The sequence below is a fragment of the Eutrigla gurnardus genome (genome assembly GCF_963514095.1).
Source record: "Eutrigla gurnardus genome assembly, chromosome: 3".
Classification (NCBI taxonomy): Eukaryota; Metazoa; Chordata; class Actinopteri; order Perciformes; family Triglidae; genus Eutrigla; species Eutrigla gurnardus.
In genome coordinates this window covers 29,401,688-29,429,481 of record NC_139917.1, presented here as the reverse complement: position 1 = coordinate 29,429,481, position 27,794 = coordinate 29,401,688, and the positions used below count along the sequence as shown (strand labels likewise).

At 43.2% G+C, this 27,794-nt stretch overlaps 2 protein-coding genes across 2 annotated transcripts in view; both read right to left on the bottom strand.

The window, feature by feature from the left end:
• Positions 1-27,794, bottom strand: part of LOC311008635 (piggyBac transposable element-derived protein 4-like) — a 75,249-nt gene that overhangs the window by 14,608 nt on the left and 32,847 nt on the right. The gene's annotated exons all lie outside the window — the stretch shown is intronic.
• Positions 12,234-26,714, bottom strand: LOC311008590 (MICAL-like protein 2). The gene is made up of 16 exons (XM_084002316.1): positions 26,225-26,714; positions 24,972-25,020; positions 23,294-23,435; positions 23,033-23,220; positions 22,272-22,399; positions 20,231-21,217; positions 19,871-20,148; positions 19,652-19,706; positions 19,010-19,131; positions 18,779-18,843; positions 17,409-17,532; positions 17,100-17,202; positions 16,372-16,445; positions 16,059-16,173; positions 15,494-15,540; positions 12,234-14,375 (listed from the first exon to the last, which is right to left on the bottom strand). The coding sequence occupies exons 1-16, from the start codon at positions 26,365-26,367 to the stop codon at positions 14,308-14,310; spliced, it is 2,688 nt and encodes an 895-aa protein (XP_083858442.1). The 5' UTR covers positions 26,368-26,714; the 3' UTR covers positions 12,234-14,307.

The window sequence follows — 27,794 nt, the reverse complement described above, 5'->3', positions numbered from 1 at the left end:
AAGCCAGCTCTGCCTCTTGTGTGTGCGTGAGTGTGTATTTGTGTGTTTGTCGGAGGCCACGCTCGCATGTCCGTATCACTTCACCGGCTAATTGCCTACCGGAGGACTGCTCAGGTCCCGGTCCTCCGCCTGGATCAAGTCTGTGTTTAAGTGTGTGTTGTTGGCAAAAGTATGAGCCCCATATGCATAAATATAAAATATGTTCTAGTGTAAGAACTTTTTATTAGGATTAAAACTAAAACCAGCATGTTTTGTTCTCTGTACTATTGCAACGTGTCCTTTCAAAATAAAGATCTACTTAGTTTTATAGTGGCCTTATGCACTAAAACTACTTATCTTCGCAAAAGGTTGTGGTTTGAGTTCAAATAAGTATGCAAGGTAGAATGATTACGTTCATGGAGTAACTGTTTTGTAATTTAACTCCGTTTACAACCTTAACGTTGACTTGGTTTCACACAGGACATGAATAGCAGTCTGCTGGGTGAAAGTCCTGTGTTTGTTGGAGCCTTCCTCCAGTTTCACATGTTTTATACTTCTAATAATGACACGGATGGGTTTCCAAAGTGAGACTGGGTTGTAAAGATCTTCTGACGGCCTTTTCAATCTTTGAGAGCAGGCTGGCTTTGGGGAAACATTGCGTTCAGGTAAATGTACATTTACATTTCTTAGCTTGTGCTAAAACGTGAAGAGAAATAAGCTTCAGTTGCAGGATTGATCGCAGTGAGGGAATATCCTGGAGACGGTCTTTGGTCTTGAAATGAGATAATATGAAATTCTAGCTTTGCTGAGAAGCAACTTCTTTCAATTTACACAGACGTAGTGAGACATGGAGGCATCAAGGTTAAGACACAGAATTTGAAACATGTCTTTGGGACAGTTACTTATGTCTTTGGATGATGAAAAACTCCTCCAGGTGTCATTATCAGGAATTAATGGACTTCACGGAGCCAAGACGGGTATTTTATTAATAACACTCCTTGTGATGGAGTATTTTTATAGCTACTTTTACTTAAGTAAACAATCCAAGTACATCTTCCACATCTTCCTGTGTGTGTGTGTGTGTGTGTGTGTGTGTGTGTGTGTGTGTGTGTGTGTGTGTGTGTGTGTGTGTGTGTGTGTGTGTGTGTGTTCCCAGCAGAGTAGTTTACCTCCAGAGGACTGAGATGCTAATTAAGATGAATCCACCTCCATCCCCTCCAGGCTCCGCCCCCCTGCCTCACATTCATCTGTGTTATGCAAATATGTGTGTGTGTGTGTGTGTGTGTGTGTGTGTGTGTGTGTGTGTGTGTGTGTGTGTGTGTGTGTGTGTAAAAATCACATCTCATGCGACACAGACCACAGCTTCCAACTCATAGTAATATATAGCATTTAATAACACTGTACACACACAGAAAATCAATATCATCTATGATTTAATAATGCAATGTACCGATCCAACTGGTTTCACGGGCCTTATTTCTGGCCACAAGAGCATCACCACGACAACGGGCACCAGAATAACAGATCTTCTGCTCATGTGCTAATTGAATGAGCATATATATGTGTGTGTGTATGTGTGATTCTTCATCCGTGGAGTGATGAAGTAGGATTTAATAAACTAGCGAGAACGCAGCCGTGAACTCACGCAGACGCCGATGGCCTCAGCAGGTGAGCAGCGCTGAGTTGACACTTTGTCAGCACAGTGTAATTTGACATAATGAATGCAAGCATCGTTACTGCTGTTAATTGGCCAGACTAATTATACTCCGAGGACGTCATTAGAGAGAACCTGGCGCTGTGTGTGTGTGTGTGTGTGTGTGTGTGTGTGTGTGTGTGTGTGTGTGTGTGTGTGTGTGTGTCGGGTTAGGGCAGACGGTGGGAAAAGACTGGATGTGGGTTTGAGTCCAGGATGAGGAGCAGCGGCGCAGGTGGCGAGGACGGATGGAGGAGCGAGGAGGAGGAGGGTGGATGGGTGGGGGGGGGGGGTCTAATTTAGGGTGAGGAAGTGGGAGGGGTGAGTTTAGATTTTAAGCCAAAAAAAAAAAAAGGTGACAGCGAGGTGAGGAAGGCAGGAGGTCTGAGAGCAGGACCAGGACATGAGAACTCTAAAGGTTCATGCAAAGTCAGGGTCGCCATGGGTTACGATAACTTTATTTGGAGGTATGCAAAATATTACAATCTGACCAATTAGAAGCCAGTTCAGATGTTTTAACTGCTTCAGTGAAACCTATTTAACGCTAAACAACAAATTCACTGAAGCAGATGAGCAGAAATTATTAAAACGTTAAAAAGGGATAGTTCAGATTTGACATCTCCTCCCAATTTGTTTTAGGATTGATTATACGTTTTCATTGATTAAGGCTCTTGTCGGCCTGGTTCCAGACTAAAGCTTTTCAATCCCTGAACCGTTATCCAAGTGGTCTCTGGTGGTCTGCAGAGTCCAGGATGAAAACTAAAAGGGGACAGAACTTTCATAATAAAGACCTGCAAGGCTCCGAGCTGCCGAGGAAATAAGTCAAAATCGTCTTTTTAGTCTTTTGTTATTGGTTATTGTTGTAATCTTACCGTTTGTGTATTTTATCTTTCACCTCAGTAAGTTTTTTTCTTTTTGGGAAGCACTTTGTTTTTATAAGTGCTCTAGAAATAAAGTTTATTCTCGTGTCAGAGAAGGGTGTTATGGGTAACCGTATCGGCCGTGTTTGTAGTAAACTGAGAGCAACTTCAAACCAACTTCCTTGTACGTAAACCGTCTTAATGTGGACTCATTCCACTTCACCTGCTTCCAGCACTGCAGGACCGCATACCAGTTTACCTTTCAATTCAAATTACACCTGGAAACATTTGGCTGGAACTAAATAGATAAAAAAAACTACAATGACCAGCCCTCTCAGCTGAAACGGCACCGGTGGAGTATTTACTTAGCCGGCCTTTACAGTCGAGCAATTTGAGCAAAGAGATTCTGAGAAACAATGTGGGCTCGTGGTCGAGGGGGGGGGGGGGGGGGGGGGGGGGTGGGGGAGTCCACGATGGGAAAGCATGTAATTTCCTAATTCTGATCTTGCAAGACAATCCGTCCTTATCAGTGTCTGATTCCCACATTGCAGCGAAAGTAGACGGAGAAGCTGCAGGCCATCACACACACACACACACACACACACACACACACACACACACACACACACACACACACACACACACACACACACACACACACACACACACACACACACACACACACACACACACACACACACACAGGCATGAAATTACATAAAAAGGAAAGGGATACAGATAGAAAGACTGAGAGACTAGTGAGAGAACAAACAGGCCCATCAAAACCACCACAGACCCAGATAACAAGATAAGACCTAATCAATCAATCCTCGCACACTGAGCCAGATTGCGGCTAAGTGGCTCGCGAGTCCTCCTGTAAATTAAATCTGCACACTACTTCAAGTAAGACTCAATGTGGGGAACGAGAGTCGGGAGGGGGAAGACGAGAGCGAGGCGGGGGGCGGGGGGGGATAATAGAGGGTAATTTCATCAGCTTGGACCCGTGATGAAGCTTTTACACGGCGGTTTGAGAGGCCAAACTAAAAGGCTGGAGGTTTCCGTGATATTGAATATGAGCGGTGTGTCATGATTCGATTTGTAAGACGATAGCCGAGGAATTAGATTACGGCGGTCTAATGCGGATATCTGAAAGGGTGTCGGGTCTGAGGGGTTTGGCGCGTCTTGAAGTGCCCCTTTAATCCGCCTCGTCCATCTGCACCACCGTCCACCGTCGGGTTTATGCCGACGAAACAAACAAAAAGCAGCAGAAATAAAAAATGGAAGGCGCCGGCGTTCCACCGGATGATAAATCTTTTAGTCGGTTTACTTTCTTGGAAGCTGCAGCACCAACGTTTGTGTTTCATTTGGCCCGGCTTAAAGTTTTCAGGCTGTGGAAAAATTCTAATGTTTATTCTGACACCGGCCAACTGCAGCTCTCGGTTGTTTATCCAGGGGAAGACGGCGAGTCAGCGTAACCGCGGTAACCAGACTCCAGAGACTGATGGTCCCGATGACGGACACAAAGTGTCAGCCGGCTCATCTCGTACCACGTCACGAGCTGTGCAACTGTTTAGTGTCTCTCAGCTCGTTGTTTTGGTTCACGACGTGCAACGTCACGGATTCGCTTCAGTCTCTCGGCTCTCATCGCTATTTTCCAGTGTTAAGGTTTACGAAAACAAACAAAACACTGTTCACTTCCTGCCCAGCACCAAAAAATAAAAACGACAGACAACATTACCAGCTGGTGAACATGGCGAAGCATTTAGAAGCTAAATATTTCCCTCAGGAGGTGGTGGAGATCAAAACAGAGCTAAAACACTCAAATACAATGCCAACTGGATTTCCGATAATAAACCAACGTATCTAATTAAGCGACTGTTTGCTAACAGAGGCTGACAGTTAAAGTACTTTGCAAGAAACAAGAGAAGAGGGGAATGCAAGTAAAACAAGAAATTAAATCATGAAAACAAGAAAATAATGTTAAAAAAGGTTCAACAGCAGCAGAGAATTCAAATTTGCATCTTAACTGAAACATTCAGGGCCTTAAAACAAAAAAGATACCAATCAAAGTGTAGTCGCTTGTTATTCTGTGCATTTTAAAGGTTTCTTTACGCTGTAAAAGTTTTTAAATCAATGTTTGATTAATGTGAATGTTTTAAACACTAACGCTAACTTCTTTCACGTTGATGATGTTAATCCGCAAGTTGAGATTGACGTGAATTACCGACAAACAGCTTTTGTGATGGCGGCCCACACACACACACACACACACACACACACACACACACACACACACACACACACACACACACACACACACACACACACACACACACACACACATGAACACACACACCTCTGGGCCTGGCCTACCTGTCCTTGCCGTCCGATGTCCTCGCACCCACATTTTGAAGGATGTGAGTTCAAATCCCGTCTTTTTTCTTTCTTTCACAGTACGGCTGTGGCAAGAAAATGGGAGTGACATAGTATAGGTACACCTATAAAAAAATATATAAAATATAAAAAGCAAAAATAAGTGGAATGGATGGGAGGATCCAGTCGAGGTCCACCCAGTGCTGCTGCTGCTCAGGCTATTCAGGGTAGCTCCCCGGGCCCAGCTGAGCCCCATGTAGCTGATTAGACCCAATCAGGTCTGCAGGTCTGGAGATATAACACCATTTTGTAACTTGCTAAAATGACGAGTTACTAAAGTCAACCACGTTTTTTGTTTCCCTAAACCTAAAAGTTAAACCTAATGTCATGTGGAAGACATTTATTTTGAAAGGACACCAGGCATTTAACCCCATCCCGACGAGTGAACGCAGACAGGAAGTGCCACATGTGTGGATTCTTCTCAGCACTTCCACTCTTTGAAATACGATCACATCGCTAAGTCACCTCCGAACCTGGTTTGGATTCTAAAAAACACATATTATTTTGTTGTGTTTATGCTGTACACAAACTGGAAACCTCAATACACAGATTTGAACCGGCAGTCTGAACAAGACCTTAGAATGTCTAACGTAATATAATACGACTCAACGAGAGCAGAGGAAGGAAAAAGGACATAAAACAGAGAGAGATCACCTTGCTGCTAAATAAATAAAAAATATATAACTATAAATAAAACTACTGGCGCAGATATGAAGCAGAAGTAGAAAGTACATCGTCATGACCTCACACGCCCACACAAAACACAACATGAACACTTCCAACAAATCTGAATTATAAAAAGGGAACGGTGACGCAAAGCGCAGGCCTCATAACCAAAACACACACACACACACACACACACACACACACACACACTAATAAAGTTGTCTGAGTGTTGTTTGGCAGGGAGGGCGGTCGGGAGATTCATGATTTTTAATATGCAGAGCAACTGCAAAATGGAAAATCAGACGCACTCTTTCTCACACACACACACACACACACACACACACACACACACACACACACACACACACACACACACACACACACACACACATGAAGATGTTTTTTCCTTCGTGTGGTGACAGACAGCAGCTAACACACAACAGATCGCTCCCAGCAGAGAACACACAGAGCCCTCACATCATTAACGCCTCCCGCCGCTGCGTACCGCTGGGCTCCGGCCGTCGGGGGACTCGAACGATCGAGACACGAACACTTAGGAAGCGGACGAAGAGGTGCTATGAATGTGTGTTTGTGTCCCTCTGTGTGTGTGGTTGTGTCCCTCTGTGTGTGTGGTTGTGTGTGCTCTCTATCTCCCAAATGCCTCGACTCATCTGCTAATTAGTCGGGAGCAATTAAACGCGTTTAAAACTAAACTGCGGGCCCCCAACACACATCCAGCTAAACAAATAATCCCAGACACCGCTCGCTTTAACTGTATCCGTTAATAATATAAAAAAAAAGGCAAAAGGAGTCCTCAAATAGAAATGGGAGGAAAGAAGGAGCCTGTAGAGGAGGAGGAGAGGAGTAACACGGAGCGAAGCAAAGAGGAGGAGAAAGAGATAATCATAACTCCCAATGGACAGATTGGAGCAGAGTGGATTCTATCACATGCTATCTCTCATTTATATGCTAATTCACGCCATTAACACGGGGAGAGAGAGAGGGAGAGAGAGAGAGAGAGAGAGAGGGGAAGGAGTCTAATAAATAGCGATTGCTGTATGTTCATTAGTTAGTTTGCCTCTCTTTTAAAAGAAAACGTCGTCGTCGTGAGCGACCGGCCAGCTGTTTCCTTTGGTAACCAAGAAAAAGACAAACTGCGTCTTGAGCGCGAGCGAAGCGAAACGTCTGAAATTAAAGGAGAGACGGAAAAAATACACATAAAATAAAAGCCCCGAAAAAGAACGATGCTATCAATGTAATTCAATTTGGATTAACGCTGCAAATCATCTCCCTTCATCCCTCCTCCTCCTCCTCCTCCTCCTCCTTCACTTTTGTTCCTTTATGATACTGATAGCCACTTGAGCGCTCCTCTCATTTTCTGCCTTGAGCTCTCGGCTGCCGCTGATCTCAATTCAGCTCAATTAACTATAAATATGAGCTCACGTTAGACACCCGCATGGGTGTACTTCACTGACCTTCACATGTTAAAGGGTGAGAGATCGTATTAAGGTGCCACGGCGGACGGGCGCATGGTGCAGGGGAAGATGTTGTTTGTTTTAATGTTATTTAATAGTCCAGGATGGATTTCTGAACGGGCCTACCGGGCAAAGGCCCAGGGGCCCGAAGTGTCAGGGGCCTCACCCACTATATGTCACTCAAGGGGACATGTACCAACCAGGAAGAGACAGAAAAGGACCGTAAAGAATTATAAAAGGACTACAAAGAGACACAAAATGACCACAAAGAAACATAACATCTACAAAGAGACACACAACAGCTACAAAGAGACAAACAATGGCCACAAAGAAACAAAAATGACCACAAAGAGACACAAGACAGCTACAAAGAGATTCAAAGAGACCACAAAGACCAGAAGAGGCGGAGAGGCCTCAAACATGTCTGTGTCTCACAATCCCACCATCATAGAGATACTCAAATAACGCCAGAATGCAGCGTACAAGTGAGGTTTGCACATGGTTTGGCTCCAGACAGAGAGTTTATTTCTCTTGTAATGTTTCGATCTGTAAAGATTTGTCCTCTGGCAAGTGTGAAAAGAGAAAAGCAGGCACTTCTAGTGGAGAAAGTAATCGACACAAGTAATTATCACCTGCCGGTCCGAAAAACAGCAGGGACAAACAAAACACCACAGGTGGCGATCACAGACAAACACCAAGACATCCAGGAAAACAAATATATAAATATATATACACACATACACACCATATCGTCTGTATCACACCCAAACTAGTGAAGACATAATCTAGCAGAGGAACATAAATAAATAGGGAATGTTTGTGTAAGTAGTAATAGTTATGGGAAATCTATAATCATTTTGATGATTAAAACAAACAAAAATTGTCACTATCTAATATTTAAAAAAAAAAAAAAAGCTTGAACATAATTTTTTATTTCCTTGTTATGTGCTCTCCTCTTTTTTAAGAGTTAACATCTGACTTTAAATGATACCGTGGTCAGTGTGTGTGTGTGTGTGTGTGTGTGTGTGTGTGTGTGTGTGTGTGTGTGCGTGTGTGTGTGTATGTGTGTGTGTGTGTGTGTGTGTGTGTGTGTGTGCGTGTGTGTGTGTGTGTGTGTGTATGTGTGTGTGTGTGTGTGTATGTGTGTGTGTGTGTGTGTGTGTGTGTGTGTGTGTGTTTTTTTAGGACATAAATAACGCTTCATAAAACATCACTTTTCTGCTTTAGAGCAAATCATTAAGCCTGAACTTGAGCGTGGAAATATTCACCCTGATAGATGGTGTTTGTGATCCATTGAGCACAGATCCTCTCTGTCTTTTACATTAGTCATTCAGACAAACAGGAGTCCACACACACACACACACACACACACACACACACACACACACACACACACACACACACACACACACACACACACACACACACACACACACACACACACACACTGATCATTACCCTCCTGCCTTGTCACAGACACTTAGAGAAACACAAAGACCTGAACCAAAATCCTGAGATGATTTTGCCGCCTGTCGTCACCACTAAGGTGTGTGTATATTTTACTGTGTGTGTGTGTGTGTGTGTGTGTGTGTGTCTGCAGGGACCACATGCAAGGGGTTTCCACGGGCGACATCCAGAGGTTCTAGAGGGGGGGTCCCCCGGGCCGTGATCGCTTTTCCAGAGCTGTCATCACAAAGACGCACTTATGCTCAAACGGCACTCTTTGTCAAAACACGGTAACGTAACGGAGGCTCAGACACAAAAACAACAGCCCAATCCGACCGGTTTGTTCCACCTTGTGCATGCAGCGATGCATCACACCATCAGCCCCACCTCCTCCTCCTCCTCCATGAAAAAACATGTCTCCCCTCTAAAGTCTTTCATCACTTTTTGCACTTTATTCCCGCCGTTTTGCCGAAGCAGAACATATTGCACTGCAAAAGAATGTTATCCAAGCGCGGGATAAATATCTGCACGTGCAGGGTTTTCTTTCCTTTTTTTCTTTTTTTTAATAAAGCAGCTCACAAAATAAGGTTAGAGCACTTTAAACTTTCTCATGTGGTCCATTTTATGACCTCTTATGAAATCCATCAGAACACAGCGAGGGCAAGGAAGTCACACTCCCTCATAGTTAGAAGAAGAAGAAAAAGAACATTATAGGGCAAATGATATCACACCAACTGAAATACGGAAACGGATCATTATCTATCCATCTATCCATCCATACATCTATCCAGGAAAGTGAGAACAACTAACAAAAGGGCCGATCTACCAACCAGGAGAAGAGTGAATCTGAGTGTCCCTGACTATTTTTCACATCTTATATCATCTTGAATAGGTGAGTCTGCCATATGCATGTTTGATACGCCAGCCTTTCATGTTAGATTATGTGTGAGAAGTTTCAAATGATCAGGACAATGCCAACGTCCAGGCTCCCCATGTGGCTCAAATATGTACTGCATCTAAAAAAGACAATGGAAGCAATTCAACGGAAGAAATTGGACAAAAGACAGTGACCATGTGGCATCGTCCAGTTCTGAAGAGTGAAGCCAAGGCTGGAGTGCCTAAGACCCACATTCTCTCTGCTGGCCACCAGGGGGCGACTCCTCTCTGGTTGTATAGAAGTCTATGACAAAATGGTCCTACTTCTCTCTGCTGGCCACCAGGGGGCGACTCCTCTCTGGTTGTATAGAAGTCTATGAGAAAATGGTCCTACTTCTCTCTGCTGGCCACCAGGGGGCGACTCCTCTCTGGTTGTATAGAAGTCTATGAGAAAATGGTCCTACTTCTCTCTGCTGGCCACCAGGGGGCGACTCCTCTCTGGTTGTATAGAAGTCTATGAGAAAATGGTCCTACTTCTCTCTGCTGGCCACCAGGGGGCGACTCCTCTCTAGTTGTATAGAAGTCTATGAGAAAATGGTCCTACTTCTCTCTTGATGTATTATCTCAGTAAACATTGTAAACATGAGTTTATGGTCTCAATCTCTAGTTTCAAGTCTTCTTCAATCCAGCATGATGTTCATTTAGTACATTATGGTCCATTTAGAGTCCACCAGACCAGAAAGCAGGGGATGCTTTAGGGGGCGGGGCTTACCTGCTGATTGACAGGGGTGAGACCTTTAACCTTTTCACAGTGTGTTTCAATTCCTATAGCAATTTGATCACCTAAAAAAACGGGACTCGATTCCTGTCGGGAAGAATCAAACAGCTAAAAGCAACCAACAAAAAGAAGGAAGTTAACTTTTAGGTGACTTAAAGACACCATAAATGTGGGAGGTGTGTGTGAAAAGAGGCTGAGCGCCGGTAAAGGGATGAAGTGTGTCAAATTAGGAACACAGCTTCCTTTTTCAACGTTAAAAGGAGGAGAACACAAAGGAGCGCGAAGCAACAATACGCCGAGGTTGAGTGTATGCTAATGTCGCCTTCATACTATTTTAACATGGATTAAACAGATACCGGCTCTGAATGGTTGAATCCCATTAAGTCGGAACAGTGAAGCCTCACTCCAAAAAAACTCCCCAGCCTGTTTAAAAAGTGTTGTGTGGATAATACGCGAGGGTCCCACTGTGTTATGGAAATGAACCGCCTCCCCCCCAAAAAAAATTTAAGTTTACAGTCTGGAGCCGGGAGTCTCTCCCGCCTCACAAACGCACCTCATTGAAGCACATTTTTCGCCGCCACCAAAAGATAAACATGTTCCAAAGTTAAGCGGAGACGTGATTGATGATTCGGGCAACGCGGGCGCCACGGCAACGGAACGTTTTATCATGGGTTTTTTAGGAAGCAATCAACAAACACTTTCACACATAACAACGGGAACAGATGTTGCCTTTAGAGAGGAGACGATTACACCGGGTTTCACGCCAACAAGATACAAAACAAACAACTCGCAGCTAAAAGTCCATTCCCCTGCTCTTTTCTACTTTTATTGTATTATTCCTCTCTTTTACCGTTGAATGGATGTTTCCACTGGAGCCGAGAGAAATTCTTCTTGTGTTCGCATGCATGAGCGTTGTCTTTTTCTCACCTGTAGCCTCCATACGGGCGGGACGATTCAAGATGGCTGGCCTGCTCCAAAAAACACACGGGATATTAATTATAATATGTTATATATGTTTCAGTGGGAAAAGATTGTATTTTTGAACCTCAAGCTCAAAACAGTGTGAGATGGAGAAACACAGACACACAAAGAAACACTGTTTAAAACACACTTTTATAGACTTGCTTTTATGTGACGTTGTCTCTTTCATTTTAATCTTATTTTTATCTATTTATCTTCATTCTATTGTCTTACTGTCTTTTAAGTTTATCTTACAAACTCTACCTGTCATTGTTCTGTATACTGTATATGTAAATGTAGTTTGTTTTGTCAAAAGCACTTTGTAAGCTGTTGAGTTTAAAGGTGCTCTATGAATAAAGTTATTATTATTATTATTATTATTATTATTATTATTATTATTATTATTATATACTGAAGACTGAAATCCTCTTTTATACTTTAGCGTCAACCTCTATATCTTTGTAATAAATGTGCCTTTTTCTCCTTTTGTGAAATGTGTTAATAAAAAATAAAATAAAAAAATTGAAACTTTGGGCTTAAGGAGCATAAATGTGCTTTTATTGCAAATATCTTTGATGCAAAATTGTTATTTGTTATTTTAAATCGTCACATCTTTCCTGGTTGTTTTTAAAGGAGTTTTTTATGTCAATTTGAAACTTGTTTTTACACTGCAGCAGCCAAACGGTTATTAGAGCTCGATATTGACTGTTAATACCACTCAGATATTATATGATGTACATGTGTATTGTGTAAAAGTGAATTTAATGGTTAACTCTTGAAAACTAGCTTTTTAAATCTCAATGAGGCTTTTCCCTGGTTACATACATTTCAAATAAATTAATTAATGAATTAAAAAGCTTGTGTTGCCTTTCTAGGCAGAAATGAGGAAAAATCCAACAGGTGAAATCTTTACTTTAACAAATACATTTAAAATAACTACTTCTTTCACTCTGTCAGTGTGATTTGACCTTGTATGTGTATTTATCAGCTCGACATCGACATAAAAGGGGATTCATGCTGTTAGTGAGCCCACATGGAAAGTCTCATGCTGCCTCCTAGTGGTTTTACATCGTCACTGCAGCTGTTTAACTGATTTTAAAGAACAAAGATAAATCCTGCTCTGGCAAAAAATAATAAACATGACTCTGTGATATTCACTCATATTGAAAGACATTAGTATATAACTTTAATGGTTGAATTCAATGTTTGAATTAGTGCCAGTAGTTTTGTGGTTGGTCACGATCAATTAATGATTTTCTGTTTGTTTGTTTTTTTTATTTTAGCAAATTTATTAAAGTCATTTGTTTAAGGACAACTTTATACAATATATACAGCTGAGATAAAGCAGAATAAAGGCTACATTAACACATATGTATGTGTATATATATATATATATATACATACATACACACACACACATACACACACACACATACACATATACAATGTTACATTTTGTTTAGTATCAACTAGTCATGTGAAAAATTGAGCAGTTTGGTCTCAAAACAGAAATTAAAAGTGGCCTTCAGTGCCTTTCAAAAAAAAATGACGTAAACAAGAAATAAGAGTATAAACACATGCAAAAGTAAACAGTTCATTCAGAGTTCATACATGCACACGTCCAGATCCAATATGGACCAAACACATCCGCTGGACTCGGGTTTTTAGTTTGAATATTTAAACCCGTGGGTCACATGACACAGACCGTTGAAATACAAACTATGTATTCAAGTCGAGCAGAAGACGATCAAACGAAGTACGATGTCAGATCATCAACAATGAACCATAATGTACTAAATGAACATCATGCTGGATTGAAGAAGACTTGAAACTAGAGATTGAGACCATAAACTCATGTTTACAATGTTTACTGAGATAATACATCAAGAGAGAAGTAGGACCATTTTCTCATAGACTTCTATACAACCAGAGAGGAGTCGCCCCCTGGTGGCCAGCAGAGAGAAGTAGGACCATTTTCTCATAGACTTCTATACAACCAGAGAGGAGTCGCCCCCTGGTGGCCAGCAGAGAGAATGCAGGTTTAAGGCACTTTAGCCTCGGCTTCAGGACTCAAGGTTGCGCACATATTTATGAAACAACATGACCCAACAAGACCCTCTTCCTTTGTTTGTGCCTTTCACAATAAAAGCCCTAGACGTATATAATAATCACAGGTGTGTATTTCACATTTTCACTGCCCCGATGTGTAAATAGCCTTAAGAGTTCTAACAAGAACTCACCCAGGGGGTTCTACCGAGAACCCTCACATATTCCAACGGTTTCATCTCAAACCCACAGATCCAGCAGCCTCGGCCTCACGACGGCCCTAAAGGGCTGATGTGGTGCAGCACCATCAACAACAATCCCAGTTTACAATCCGTTTTTTGTTGGTTTGCCTGGGAGGATCTCTGAATAAAAGGTTTGACTGAAAAGGGGCAGCGCTCCGACTAAACTGCTGTCGAGTAAACCACACAGAGCGAGACCTTCAAGAAGAAACGCAGTTCAACACTTGTACATGGACTACAACGAGGTCAGAACGTTGGCCTGAAGTGGGTCCTGTAGTCTGGTCTTGGAGTCTGAACCCAAACAGGAAACGGCTGTCTGACCTCCGTTCTTTAACATCACGTTAGCATCTGTAGCACTGCTGCTTCGTTACAAACAGCATTTCAGTTAGTGGCACATGTAAGAAGATCTAAGAAGGAGAAAATGTGTGTGTGTGTGTGTGTGTGTGTGTGTGTGTGTGTGTGTGTGTGTGTGTGTGTGTTAAGTAGACAGATTAAGACTAGAAGGGTATTAAAACTAACAACTGGAGCACTGAACCCAATCACATCATGGCTGGTGAGTCATTAACCCCTCAACATCGCTGTGTGTGTGTGTGTGTGTGTGTGTGTGTGTGTGTGTGTGTGTGTGTGTGTGTGTGTGTGTGTGTGTGTGTGTGTGTGTGCGCGTGTGCGCGTGTGTGTCTCAGGCAGGGTAGCGTCAGATCTGCAGTTGACAGAGGGAAGGGCATTTTTCTAAAAGCGCTTAAAATGACTGATCACACACACACACACACAGTTATCCCATGATTCATAGGCTACACTGACATTAAGACTGCGACGACAGAAACCAACAAACGACGCGTTGCGTTTTCGTGAAGCGTCATCCTTCCTTCTTCTTCCCCCAACCAAACAGCTTGGGCTTTTTCTTTGGTTTGTCTTTCTTCAGGCCTGAGAGGAGGAGGAGGAGGAGGAGGAGGAGGAGGAGGAGGAGGAGGAGGAGGAGAGTCAGAAGATGAAGATACATTTAGATACACACAATACACAACTCTTAAAACCACACAGAGCTAACATTAACTCCTTCACATGAATCACTTTAGATAAACGTGATTATTAATTCATTTTATTTTTTACAGAAGTGCGAGGACATTCATTCCAAATCCAAAAATCGAGAGAAAGCTTTCGTGGGTAACGATCGCCGGCTAACGTTTGCGGTAGCGGAAGCTCCTCACTCCCACAATTCAATGTGTAATAAATAAAATAAATAAAACATTTTTTAAATTGAAACGGTAAATTCCTTCATATTAAAAAAATTGGCTCATATTTCTTTTTACAGATTTTTGTGTTTGTTTCTCTTTTCAGGTCCGTTTCACCAGAATGAGAAAAACCGTTGTCATGGTTACACACAGGCGTCTGGTAACGAGATGAACAAAACACCAACGCCAGTGTAAACGACACGACGGCACTCAGACTGGGAACCAACTGGGAAACTTTTGGCATTAACTTTTTTCACGTATAAATACGTAGAAGCGGAAGGCTCGTCTTCAGCCCACGGTCGGCGTTCGCTCGCTGCAACATAACGACCTTTCACTGAAGTTCAATAAATCTCCTCAATTTTAGCCCTGCGTTCCCGGTCATGAATTGCAAATGAAGCCGGCTTTAACTCAGTTCTATCAGGGGGTCAAATTAACCGGCTGCATTAAACCATTTGTCTAATCGGAAACACCGCAGACAAAAAAAAAAAAAAATAGAGAGGGGGAGCATTTTGTTTGATGCCTTTTCCATTAGCATTCATTAGATCAATGAGATGAAAACACACACACACACACACACACACACACACACACACACACACACACACACACACACACACACACACACACACACACACACTATCTACTTCAATTAGAGGCGTCTATGATGGAAATCCTCCATTGGATAATTTATAAGCCAACTAAGTTGCAGTGACATCGAGGTTGTGATAACTAATGAACATAGCAGAGTGTGTGTGTGTGTGTGTGTGTGTGTGTGTGTGTGTGTGTGTGTGTGTGTGTGTTTCAGACACTCACTGAAATTCATCATCATCTTGTTTAGCTCCTCGTCCTCCTCTTCCTCCCTGAGAAAACACAGGAAAAGCAGATTAACAGCAGTTCAGAGCCGGCAGAGCGAGAAGAAGATAAGAACTGAAAAAAAATCTGATATGACAAGATAAACCTTTATTAATCCCAGGGGGGGGGGGACATTTACAGGATAACAGCAGCAAAACACAACAAGAGGGAGAAAAGAAGAAATACAAATAAGTCACATTAAAGATACCACAAATAAGTTAAAAGTAAATATATAAACGTATTCGTGGACGAAAATCATATTTTGTTGTTTTGGCTCTGCACTTGCATTTAAAATTATTATTTAAACATTGACCACGAGATACATTATTACCATTATTAATAATTTGTTTGGTTTATTAGTTATCATTTAAGTGGCAGAAATAAAGTGAAACCACTTGTTTTGTTTGACCAATAATCCAAAATCCACAGCCAGAAAATAATCACAATTCCTCACTTTTGAGAAGCTGTAACTACTAAATATTAGTTTTTTTCCTTAAAAACTGACATACAAAAAATAAAGACCCACCTGAGCCGGTCCTCGTCCAGACCCTCCACGATGGCGTTCCTGTCGTTGACGATGCCCACCAGTTTGGCCATCAGCTCCTCTTCTCTCTGGCGGTCCCAGGACGTTTTCAAATGCTCTACACACACACACACACACACACACACACACACACACACACACACACACACACACACACACACACACACACACACACACACACACACACACACACACACACACACACACACACACACACACACACACACTCTGTTTTATCTCACTCTCAGAGCTTTTCATCCAGCTTCACGTCGTGTTGAATGTTTTCTTCTCTCACCTGGTTTTTCCATCAGTCTCCGGAGCTCGCTCTCCACACTGGGCTGCTCTTCCTCCAGGTCCTGGGTTCTACCGCTGCACACATGTTGGATATTTGTTACCAGCGCATAGATTTGTCTTTACTCTTTTGACACATTTTTAGTTTTGCCTAAGCACAGCTACAAGTGGCCACAACTCAAAAAGGCTATGAGTAGGGATGGGACGATATTATTAGACTCATAATAAGTTGATCGCGGTGAATTTTCATTAATCGTAATAATCGTAACTTTATTAATCCTTTATTTATGCAGGTAGACATACTTTCTGATTTATGATCTTTTAATGTAAGATTATTTTATCGTTTCACAAAAAAGGTATGTGTGCTAAAAAAAAGAAGAATATTTGCCATTTAAAAAAAAGACTATCTGGATAATACTATGGATCATATATCAGTTATTAAGTTATTTAAAAAAAATCCCCATGATTTCCAGCACTGTGTGCATTTTAATGCAAATCTGGATTCAAACACGGATGCACTGAAACATTAATTTATGAAAGGTGGAAAGATGGAGGGATGGAGGGATGGAGGGAGGAGGGGTAGTTGCCTCGTTCCAGGACGCCCTGCTGTGTGACGGAAGGACGGAGGACACTGGGAATTCAAACTGTCAACCTTCTGGCCACAAGTCTGTTTCCTCTAATCGCTACACACTGACACGCCCCTTTTTTTCCTCCAAGCGTGTGTTGACTCACATGTAGACCAGCTCAGACTCCCGGCGCATCGCCACCTGCTTGTTCCTGATCAGGTTGAACCACTCGACCATGAGCTCGTCCATGACGGCGTCATCTTTGCCCTCTGACACACACACACACACACACACACACACACACACACACACACACACACACACACACACACACACACACACACACACACACACACACACACACACACACACACACACACACACACACACACACACACACACACACACACACACACAGTTAATCCCACGTACGGGCCGACCTCTAAATCTGGGTGCTGGTGGGTGTTAGTCTCACCTTCCTCGCTGCTGCGGAGCTTCACCTCCAGCTCAACGCCCCTCCTCTCCCACTCGTTCACGCTGTCCTCGATCTCCTGCAGCTCCCTCATGATGTCCTCTTTGAGAATGTAGTCCGGTTTCGTCTATACACACAGACACACACAGACACACACACAGACACACACAGACACACACACAGACACACACAGACACACACAGACACACACAGACACACACAGACACACACACACACACACACACACACACACACACACACACACACACACACACACACACACACACACACACACACACACACACACGAGTGATCCTCTTTATTAAAAAGGACATCCTCACATTTAAAACTATAAATAATGACATTAATAAACAATTCAAATGGGCTGTAAAAAGTTTCTATTTTTTATTTTACTATCAAACAGTAGATGAATTAAATTTAAACTTAATTTATCACACTCTTCTTTATATATTTTGCTAAATAATTGTATTCATTGGCTCCTTGGCACACATTTAAAGCTCTTCTAATTAGCTAGCTTACTTTGTTAGCGTTAGATTTACATTTACATTTTGTCCAAAGCGACAGTACATTTGTCGAAAGAAGCAAACGACAACATATCATTGCCGATAAAGTAAGAGCTAAAAAATGGAAACAAGTGCTAGGTCCTCGTCTGAGTAAAGTAGTAGCTGTTCAGCGTTAGCTTGCTTGCTAAAATGCTTCGGTTACTTCAAAGGGATTACATTTTAAAATAGTATGGCATAAATTTAATCTCAATTTACTTTCCAGCTAAAGTTAAATTAAACCAAATTAGTCTTCTAACATGCTCATTTTATTCAGCAACATATTTAATCTCTTTCCGATTAGCTTGCTAACTTTGTTAGCGTTAGCTTAGCTTGCTGGCTAAGGTGCCTCAGCTACTTCAAAGGGATCACATTTTAAACAGAATGGCATAAACTAAAGCTAAGATTAAATCAAACTTAATTTATTTTCTTCAATATGCTGCTTGCTCATTTTTGTTAGCGTTAGCTTTCTGGCTAAAATGCTTCGGCTACTTCAAAGGGATGACATTATGAATAGAATGGCATAAGCTAAAGCTAATTTACTTTCCAGCTAAGGTTAAATTAAACGTTTTTACTCCTCTATACTTCTGTCGCTAGCTCATTTTACTGATCAGCAACATTTAATCGCTTCTAATGAGCTTTATAAAGCTAACATTGTTAGCGTTAGCTTGCCCACTACAGTACGACTCCCAGTCACTGGCTCAAGGTGTCGTCTTCTAAATGTTTTACTGAACAATAAATAAAAACATTGAAGAGATTAAGTTAAAAATAATATGATATAAGCTTTAAAAAATTATTTCTAAGGTTCATTACCTTGGGAATCGTTGACTCTGACTTTGTGCCATTTGCAGTCGTGTCTTTCTGACCATTCAGGAACCCTGGAAAAGAAAGATATAAGTAGAGATATAAATGAAGATATTATGCAAATATGAAAGTTATTATACATTGTCATGCTCATGTAGACTTAAATAATTGGGAATAAGATAGCAATGTGCAGGTTTATTGTATCGTTTTTAAACAGAATGACGTTCCAACACTTGTTACCCTTTGCTGCAGGTGGAGTGACAGAAATGCTGGGAGGGTGAGCGGAGGGAGACGGCTCTGAAACCTGAGGCTTCCCAGCTCCTTTCAGCCCTAGTTTAGGGGACTGTGAAGGACCAGCAGGTCTGTGGACAGGGGACAAGAAGAAAAGAGGAAAAAGAGACACAAATTAGTTCAATCAACAGTTATTTATCAGCTCCTACAAGTAGTGCCCTTTCTGTCCTGCTGCTGCAGTCCTTAGATGTGATTCATGAGAGAGGGAGGAAAGGTCATCCGGGGCAAAGGGAGCATATGTTGCACCGCGGAGGACTCTGCTCAGACACCATTCGGGTATCACATGCATGTGGAGGAAGAGGAGCGGCCGAGGGCTCCGACCACGAGCGACGGCCGAGCCATTTGGAGGAGCAGCGGGTACAGACTTCCTGTGGGAGGGAGGGAGGGATGGATGGATGGATGGATGGATGGATGAGAGGCGGGATCAAAAGGATGGATGGATGGATAAAAAGGATGGACGGGTGGACAAGGACATCAGGAGAGAGCAGAGACGTTGATCCTTCCGGCTGGAGGGATGACGTTAGGAACTGAGCCACTGAAGGACCCAGCAAAATTAATTAATACGTCAATAAAGAAATTTAAAAGACTTACTTGGCGATGGGTTTGAGCTTCGACCTCCAGTCAGCAGGAGACTCGTTTTCTGATGCTGTTGAGGAAAAAAAGAATACAAACTAATTGAAGTGTCTCTCCCCTTCTATCCACTTTTTGCTATCAGTTCCTATTTATGTAGATTTTTATTTTATTTCATTATTTTTTAATAAAAGGAGCAACACCAGAGGTCCAGCAGCTATCAAAGTGTGTGAGTTTAACCTGGGGTGTTGGGCGCTGCACTGCCGGGCTTTGAGGCTCCCCTGTCTGGAGTTCTGGCTCTGAGTCCACCAACACCGACCGGGCTCGGGGTCCGACGGGGGTCTATCGGAGTCTGCAGGTCTGCGAGGATCGCCGGGTCCGCTTTCAGCCGCTTCCGTCCTCTGACGGCCCCTGTCTCCTTCTTTGGGGTCTCGACCTGATGAGGTTGAGTCTCCTTCTTTGGGGTCTCGACCTGCGGAGGTTGAGTCTCCTTCTTTGGGGTCTCGACCTGAGGATGTCTGATGATGAGGAGGAGACTTATTAAATACCACGCCTCACCAGTAGGGGTCAGGCCAGTGCAAGATATCATGCGTTACTTACTGGTCACTCTTCTTCAGCACTACATTCATCCACGGAGGCTTACTGTTGTTGTTGTTGTTCTCTTCAGACAGTTTTTTGGAGATGAATGCTGCCGCTAATGCTTTCGCCTTCGAGTCTCCGCCTCCACCCGCCGCTTTGCCTCTCTCCCCGCCGGCGTTGGAGCTAACGTCTGCCTCCTTCCTGGCCAAACCACCGATATTCACAACCACGGTGACAGCCTGACCCGCTGTCGCCTCCTGGACCTTCCCGCTCACATTCGGCCCTTTGTTCACCACGATGCTGGCGGTCGTGGTCTTCTTCTCTGCGTCGCCGGCGGTGTCATTCGATGTGAAGAACTTGAGCTTGGACTGCAGGGTCTTGGCCGCCGTGGTGGAGGTCCGGGGAGTAGGAGTGGGCTTGGTGATGACAGAGGTGGTCGCTGTGGTGAAAGTGGAATCGGCGGCGGTCCGCCAGGCTGCCGGCTTGGAGACGACAGAAGTCTGGCTTTCGTTGGCGGCAGGAGAGGGACTCGAAGCGGGCTGAGAGGGACTCCATGAAGGCCGAGAGGAACCCGAAGGAGGTTGAGAGGGATTCAAAGAAGGCCGAGAGGGACTAGAAGAAGGCCGAGAGGGACTCTTAGAAGGCTGAGAGGGCCCCGAAGGAGGCTGAGAGGGACTCCAAGAAGGCCGAGAGGAACCCGAAGGAGGCTGAGAGGGCCCCGAAGGAGGCTGAGAGGGACTCCAAAAAGGCCGAGAGGGACCCGAAGGAGGCTGAGAGGGACTCGAAGAAGGTTGAGAGGGATTCAAAGAAGGCCGAGAGGGACTAGAAGAAGGCTGAGATGGAGGCGTAGAGGTGCCGGAGCTGGCAGGGTGGCTGGGTTTCTCCGTCAGCCATGAAGGTCCCGTTCTGGAGGGCACGTGAGCCGTCGTGTTGGTTTTAGTGGAGTCTGGCAGAGGAGTTGTGGGTAATCTTCTGTAAAGCGTGGCAGGGTTTGCAGGAGACAGTGACCTGAAAGACACAAAGCACAAGAAAACATGTAGATGACACAATTAGAAAACTGCCGTCCAATCAGAATACTTGGATTTCCTTCGTCTGTGGAGGTCAGGAAGAGTGAGATGTGTGTTTACACACAGCCAGGAATCGGTGTCTGATGTTACACAAGAAGACGCACACAGATTTGCTTTTGTTTCGTCTACGAGCCTGGACTTTCTCTTAAAGCGGGAAAACAACTGCCATTGCAATGAGTCAGAACTAACGATAGAAAGTAATAAATGAGTTCATTTTACATTATTGGGATCATCTTAAATATCGTCATGTCGTCTCTACATTAAAGTTACTTTGTTACTTGGGACTGGTACCAAAATGCCGCCGCTTACTGTCAAACTCAGCCATTTTCCCGTTTTTTCCACACTAACTGGCAACCCCAAAGACTCTTGACCCCTGACTACACAGAGATACCATGTGATACCAACGTCGTTATTCTATTGGCTCACAAGCTTTGCTAGAAGCCACAGACACGCGTCTACACAGAGGTAAACAAAACATTCATTTTGGACCCGTCAAAATGTTTTAAAATTATTAATTCACAATCAAAACATTTTTTTCAGGAGAAGTGATACTTTGATTCTGCACCTTTCTAAATGCTCTGGGCGTTTTTTTATTATTATTATTTGTTTAAATAAAAATGTGACCTTTAATATTAAATATTATATATATTTGTCCTTTATGATTCCCACAAAATAAGATGTGTTCTCTCTGTGATGGAATACACATTTTGAGAAAATGTGAGGGAAAATGATTCCAGTATGTTTTGCTGCCATTTCCAAAATTGTAAGCATATATTGATCATTATCAGGATAATATCATAAATCGTAATTATTTTGGCTGGAATAAGTAAATTTTCATATAGTCCATGTCTAGTCAGAACCAGAATTACTCACATAAATTTAGTTGTTAGTTATTAGTAGAGTTGCATTGTGGGTAATGTAGGCATCAGATTGTGACAAATCAAATGAGATCCTTTTATGGAACGAAGACGACATGGATTCACACGGCTCCTTACTTTGCACAGTTCCTGTGATAGAGCTTCCCGTCCACTAGATGGCGCTGCACCAGGTGAACGACCTGGTTGCAGGACACACACTTGTTACTCAGGGTGCCGGTCTTGTGGGGCTTCTCAACCGTGGCATCCTGGGAGAGGGCGAGAGAGGGGGGGAGAGAGAGGTGTCATGAACTTTATCGTTGTCAATAGCAACACATGTAACAGATCTGAGGCCATGTGGGGTTTTAGTTTGTTTTGTAAGCTTTAATGTGTCCGATTTGGCAAACTTCTGCAATTCTCGTTTTTTTGTGTGCTTTTTTTGGGGTCATTTATTCAATAATGAGGATTTTTTTTTTTTAATACTAACATTTTTGCCATTTAAGCATGAATTCATGTAATCTTTGCTCTCAGATTTGCCTTTGTGTATTTGATGAAAATAATAATAATAGATTTTATTATTTTATTTGTAGTGCACTTTTCATTCAATGAATCTCAGAATGCTACATAAAAAATAAGTATAAACACATAACCATAGAAAAACCATCACATCACAATTATTACATTATTGTAATCAGTTTACATTTTTAAAAGAAATTCTAATTATATAATCTTATTAGTTAACAGATGACTGGAGTAGATCCTAAAGCATGTACTAATGTAAAAGAATGAATTTAAAGCGTGAATCGATTCTGAATGGAAAATCAATTCTGAATCTTGTGACCTCTAGAATCAGGACTCGAATCAAAGAGTCCTACCTCTAGTATTCAGGCAGCAGCGGTTACCTTGGTGGCGTTCCTGGTTAGCCGGGGGGAAGCAGACGGCCTGGTGATGTTGGCGGAGGGGGGAGGGCTGTTCTCCCTGGCCGGGCCCGACGAGGGGAACACCTTGGAGACCACCGGCTGGTTCTTCTTCCCGGTCGGCTCCCCTACTGGATCGTCGGCCGGGCGCTTTATACCTCCCAGACCTCCAACTGCAGCCAAACATGGAGACGATGAGGAAGGAAAGGGGGGAGGGACAGAGGAGGGACACGGAGAGATACTCACTCGGGGAGCGTCCGTGGAAGTAGTTGTAGTACTGGGACACGTATGTCAGGATACTGAGGCGGTCGGGAACCTTAAGAGCCACCATGTCTTCAGCATCCAACAGCGCCGGGATTCCCAACTGCTCCTCGGCAACGGCGAACGCCTGCAGACGACAAACCGACGTTATCGACAAGACGGAAGGAGCTCAGTGGATTTTTATCATCTAGAAGGAAACGGGCCAATGAATGGAGACTTTCCACACCTGAACACACTTTGTACAAATGGGTTTTGCTTATTTAACTGCATGTTTGACGACTTTCTTTTTTTATTCTTTTTTTTTTTATTTCAGCTTTACTTCAAATGTTTGGTTCTGAATCTGAATGAAATCTCAAAAAGAAATCCTGACCCTAGATTTAATCTACACCTTGTGTGTTTCGGGAAAGAAAGTGAGTCAGGTATTTCCAAACTGGATTGAGCAAGAGTAAAAAAAACAAAACACAACATACAACACAAGCAGCAGCAGGCCGGCGACGAGCACCAGAGGCATTATTTATTCAGTAATCAGAAGATCAGGGAGCCATAAAAAGTCTGTTTACTTAAAGAAAAACACTAAAAAGTGCCGTTGAGTCCAGCAGAGAAGCTCCGGGGTGAAAGTGAAAGTAAAGACGGCGCTGAAGTGTCCAGACTGGAACAATCTGGGTTTTGGCAGTGACTTCGTCTCTCAGCTATGTTTGCCCATTTTGCTTTTAGAAAATGTTACCTAACATGAAGTGGTGTTGATGCAATATCCCGAGTCAAGACGCACGCACACATTTCCCAGAGTCACCAGGCTGCACGTCTTCAGCTTGTTTGGGTTTTTTGTCTCAACAGAAAACCTCGTTTTTTTACAGAATAAGTAGCGGCATTAACGAACCTTTTAGTTCACGTGTTAGCATGCTAACGTCAACCTGCTGGTAGAGGAAAGAAGTCAGGCGCTGACTTTAAAGCTAAAAGTTCTGTTTCGACAAGGCCTTGTCTTTGTCCTTGAGGTTGAACAAATGTGTTGAGTGCCTTTCCTTCCTCATAAAGGGATGTTTTTAATCCGAGAAGTCTTCTTCTTCGCTGCCTTTGCTTTGTTACCGCCACCTGCTGATCAGTGGAATAATGTGAAACCACTGGCAGAAGTCGGTAGGACTCATCCTCTGGGGACCATGAATGTCCATAGATTTACTAAACTAGAAAAATCTACGGACGATAAAACTAATCTAAACTACAGATGGATGAATCCTACTGACTATTCATATTCAGAGTCAGTAGGATTCATCCTCTGGGGACCATGAATGTCCGTAGTTTAGCAAATCTATAGACACTCATGGTTCCCGTAGTTAAGTGAATCTATGGACACTCAGTCCCCAGAGGATGAATCCTACTGACTTAAAGGATCATCATCTGGGGACTTTGAATGTCCATAGAATGAATCCTACTGAGTATGTATGTCCATGAATAGTCAGTAGGATTCATCATCTGGGGACCATGAATGCCTATAGAATGAATCTGACTGACTATGTCCATGAAAAGTCAGTAGGATTCATCCTCTGGGGACCATGCCTGTCTGTAGATTTACTAAACTAAAGCCGTGTGTGCGTGTGTGTTGAAGAAACATGACTTAGTCCACATTAAACACGTTTGGGGTCAAAATGCGTAACGTAAACACACGAACCAGTTTGTTGTTCTCGTAAACATCGCCCTTCCTCAGGGAATCGAAGTCGCTGCAACAGAAGAGGAAAAGGAAATAAGCAACAGAAACACTTCCTCGTCCCGACCATGTGTTATTTAGTCACATCGACGCGTAGTGACACCGACAAGTGGAGCTGTGGTGTCACATGATCTCAGGTCAGTTTGCCTGCATACAGGAAACCGGAGCAAAGGCTGCAACCAGCGTTTAGTGTTTCAGCCCATGTAAACATGAAAAGAGCCGCCACGCTTGTCGGGCTGCGAGGAAAACGTGGAGCGGACTGCAGCAGACGGGTCTGGTCTAAAAGTGAAAGTACTTTGGGAGGAAGAAAACTGCCAAAGTACTTTCACATTTCACATTTAGGCTGTCAGGTACCAATATTCCCGGGTGGAAATTCCTCAGTAGATATTACAAAGTCCTGGGGAAACTCCCCAAAAAGAAATACTTTCCTGCAAATGCCAAACATTTAATCAAGGACTCAAACCAAAACTGAGATTCAATCTGTCCAAGTCCACACACACACACACACACACACACACACACACACAGACACAGACACAGACACAGACACACACACACACACACACACACACACACACACACACACACACACACACACACACACACCTCCAATATGCTGCTTATATAAGCAGCATAGTTTCATTCTGACGTTTTATTAACAGAATGAAACTAGACAAGGCGTGGGACAGAAATGTTATGTCACGATTATCATCGGAAATATGCTTAATTTTAATTAATTTTTTTTAAATGCCAGCACAAAACGCTGTAATCACTTTGCCTCACATTTAGTCATAAAGGATAAATAAAAAAATATATGTGTAAAAAAAAAATAAAAAAACGTCTTCCTCATAATTCCTGGAGGCATATATATATATATATAAATCTGACTATATAGCTAGAAAGCTTAACAAATCACTCATGACGATTGTCCCGACATGATATGATACGCGATATATGATTAAATCCTGTATCGTCCAATCATAGTTGCTGCCTTCACGTCTGCGTCTAAAGTAGAAATAGTGAGCCTCCTTTGGACCTCCACAGTCCTGCTCCTGGGTTTCCTGCAGACCCGTGAAGTCTGTTCCCCTTTCCCACTAAAACTCTGCAGAAAGCTGCAAAGAGCAGCGGTTCTCCTCGAACACGGTTTATTGTTGTACAAACGGGGACGCGGCGGAACCACCCGGTTCTGGTCCTCGTCTGCCGGTTTCGGTACTCACATGAGATCGGGTCTGTGTTTGTGGATGAGCGCGCAGAAAGCCAGGCCGTCCCTGAAGGACGTGGTCATGTTGGTGATGGACACATCCCGGTAGCCGTCGCACCGGACCCGGCACCACTGCTGCAGCGCCTTCACGGCCGACATCCCCGGAGCTCAGACCCGGACTGGTCCGCGTGTGAGAGCGTCGGCGCGGCTGTAGCCTCCTCCTGCTCCTCCTCCTCCCCCTCCTCTTCCCTCCAACAACAAACTTCTGAAAGTTTCCACCGCAGCTGGATCAGGACGCGCTGGATCCCGGAAGTGACCGGCGTGTGGACCCCCGTGCGGATCCGGATCCCCGTCTGTCGACCGAGAAAAAACGCGAAGAAACACTGGAAGTGACACCTGCGGAAAGGTCGATGGTGACGCGGCATGGGTGGAGTCCGGTCCGCCTTGGTGTTCCTGCTTTCAGTGCGCGCGTGCACGTGTGTGCGCGTGTCACACTTGCCTGCACATGAAGACTAATCAGATAATATCTCAGATTATATGAGTTCATGCAACACCGTCATGAAACAAAACTGATCATTATTAATATTTATTATAATACTATCAATGTTCTCTGCATCATCAATATTTCATATATTATATTATATACATATACACATGTATTATATACATACATATACATATATACATGTGTGTGTGTGTGTGTGTGTGTGTGTGTGTGTGTGTGTGTGTGTGTGTGTGTGTGTGTGTGTGTGTGTGTGTGTGTGCTATAATGTGCACTCATCCACTCAGGCTTTGATTACAATTATATTTTTTAAAGTAGGTAAGAAGTTCTGTTTGGACTCTTGTTGTTGCACTAATAAAATATTCTCTTATTTTATTACATTTTTAAGTAGACATCACTAAAGTTTTGTAAAAAACCAACATAAGGCCCGAGGACCGGATCCGGCCCACTGGACGACTTTGTTGTGTTCATGCTGCCTTTCAGTGCTCGAGTAATATAAATATTATGTTTGCATCCGTTTTGTAAATGGATTGTTACTTGATTTCAGAATTCTCCGCACTAAAAGAAAAAGGGAAAAGTTACTTTATAGGTTCTTGTGGACTGGTCGTATACTGGTTCGGCCCACTTGGGATCAAACTGGTTTGTTGTCCATACTGCCAAGGCTGCTGGGAAACTCTTCTATTTGACTTCCTTTTGGCACACTTGAGATGCCGTAGATATCCTCCCACAGAGAATACCAGTCAGCCGTCTTTAATAAACAAAGAAACCTCAATACTGCGCAATTATGTCATCACGTAAACTCCTCCTCGAAACTAAACCGAGGGTCGTTTCCTCCCAAACAACCACGTACTGTAAGATAGTGACATTTCATATTCTAGTAAATGTAATATTGAAGGCTTATGTTCGGGAGCTGTTTCAGCAGACAAAGTGTGAAACCAGTTCACAGGTGTGGTTGTTGCCTGTCCCGTCCTGTCCTGTCAGCTGGGCGTGTTGCCCAAGTTACCTGATACCTGCCCTTCAGAGAGCAGCGGCCTCGTCGTTTCCACCCATTAAACCTTTTCAGACGCTTCCCGTATCTTCATCT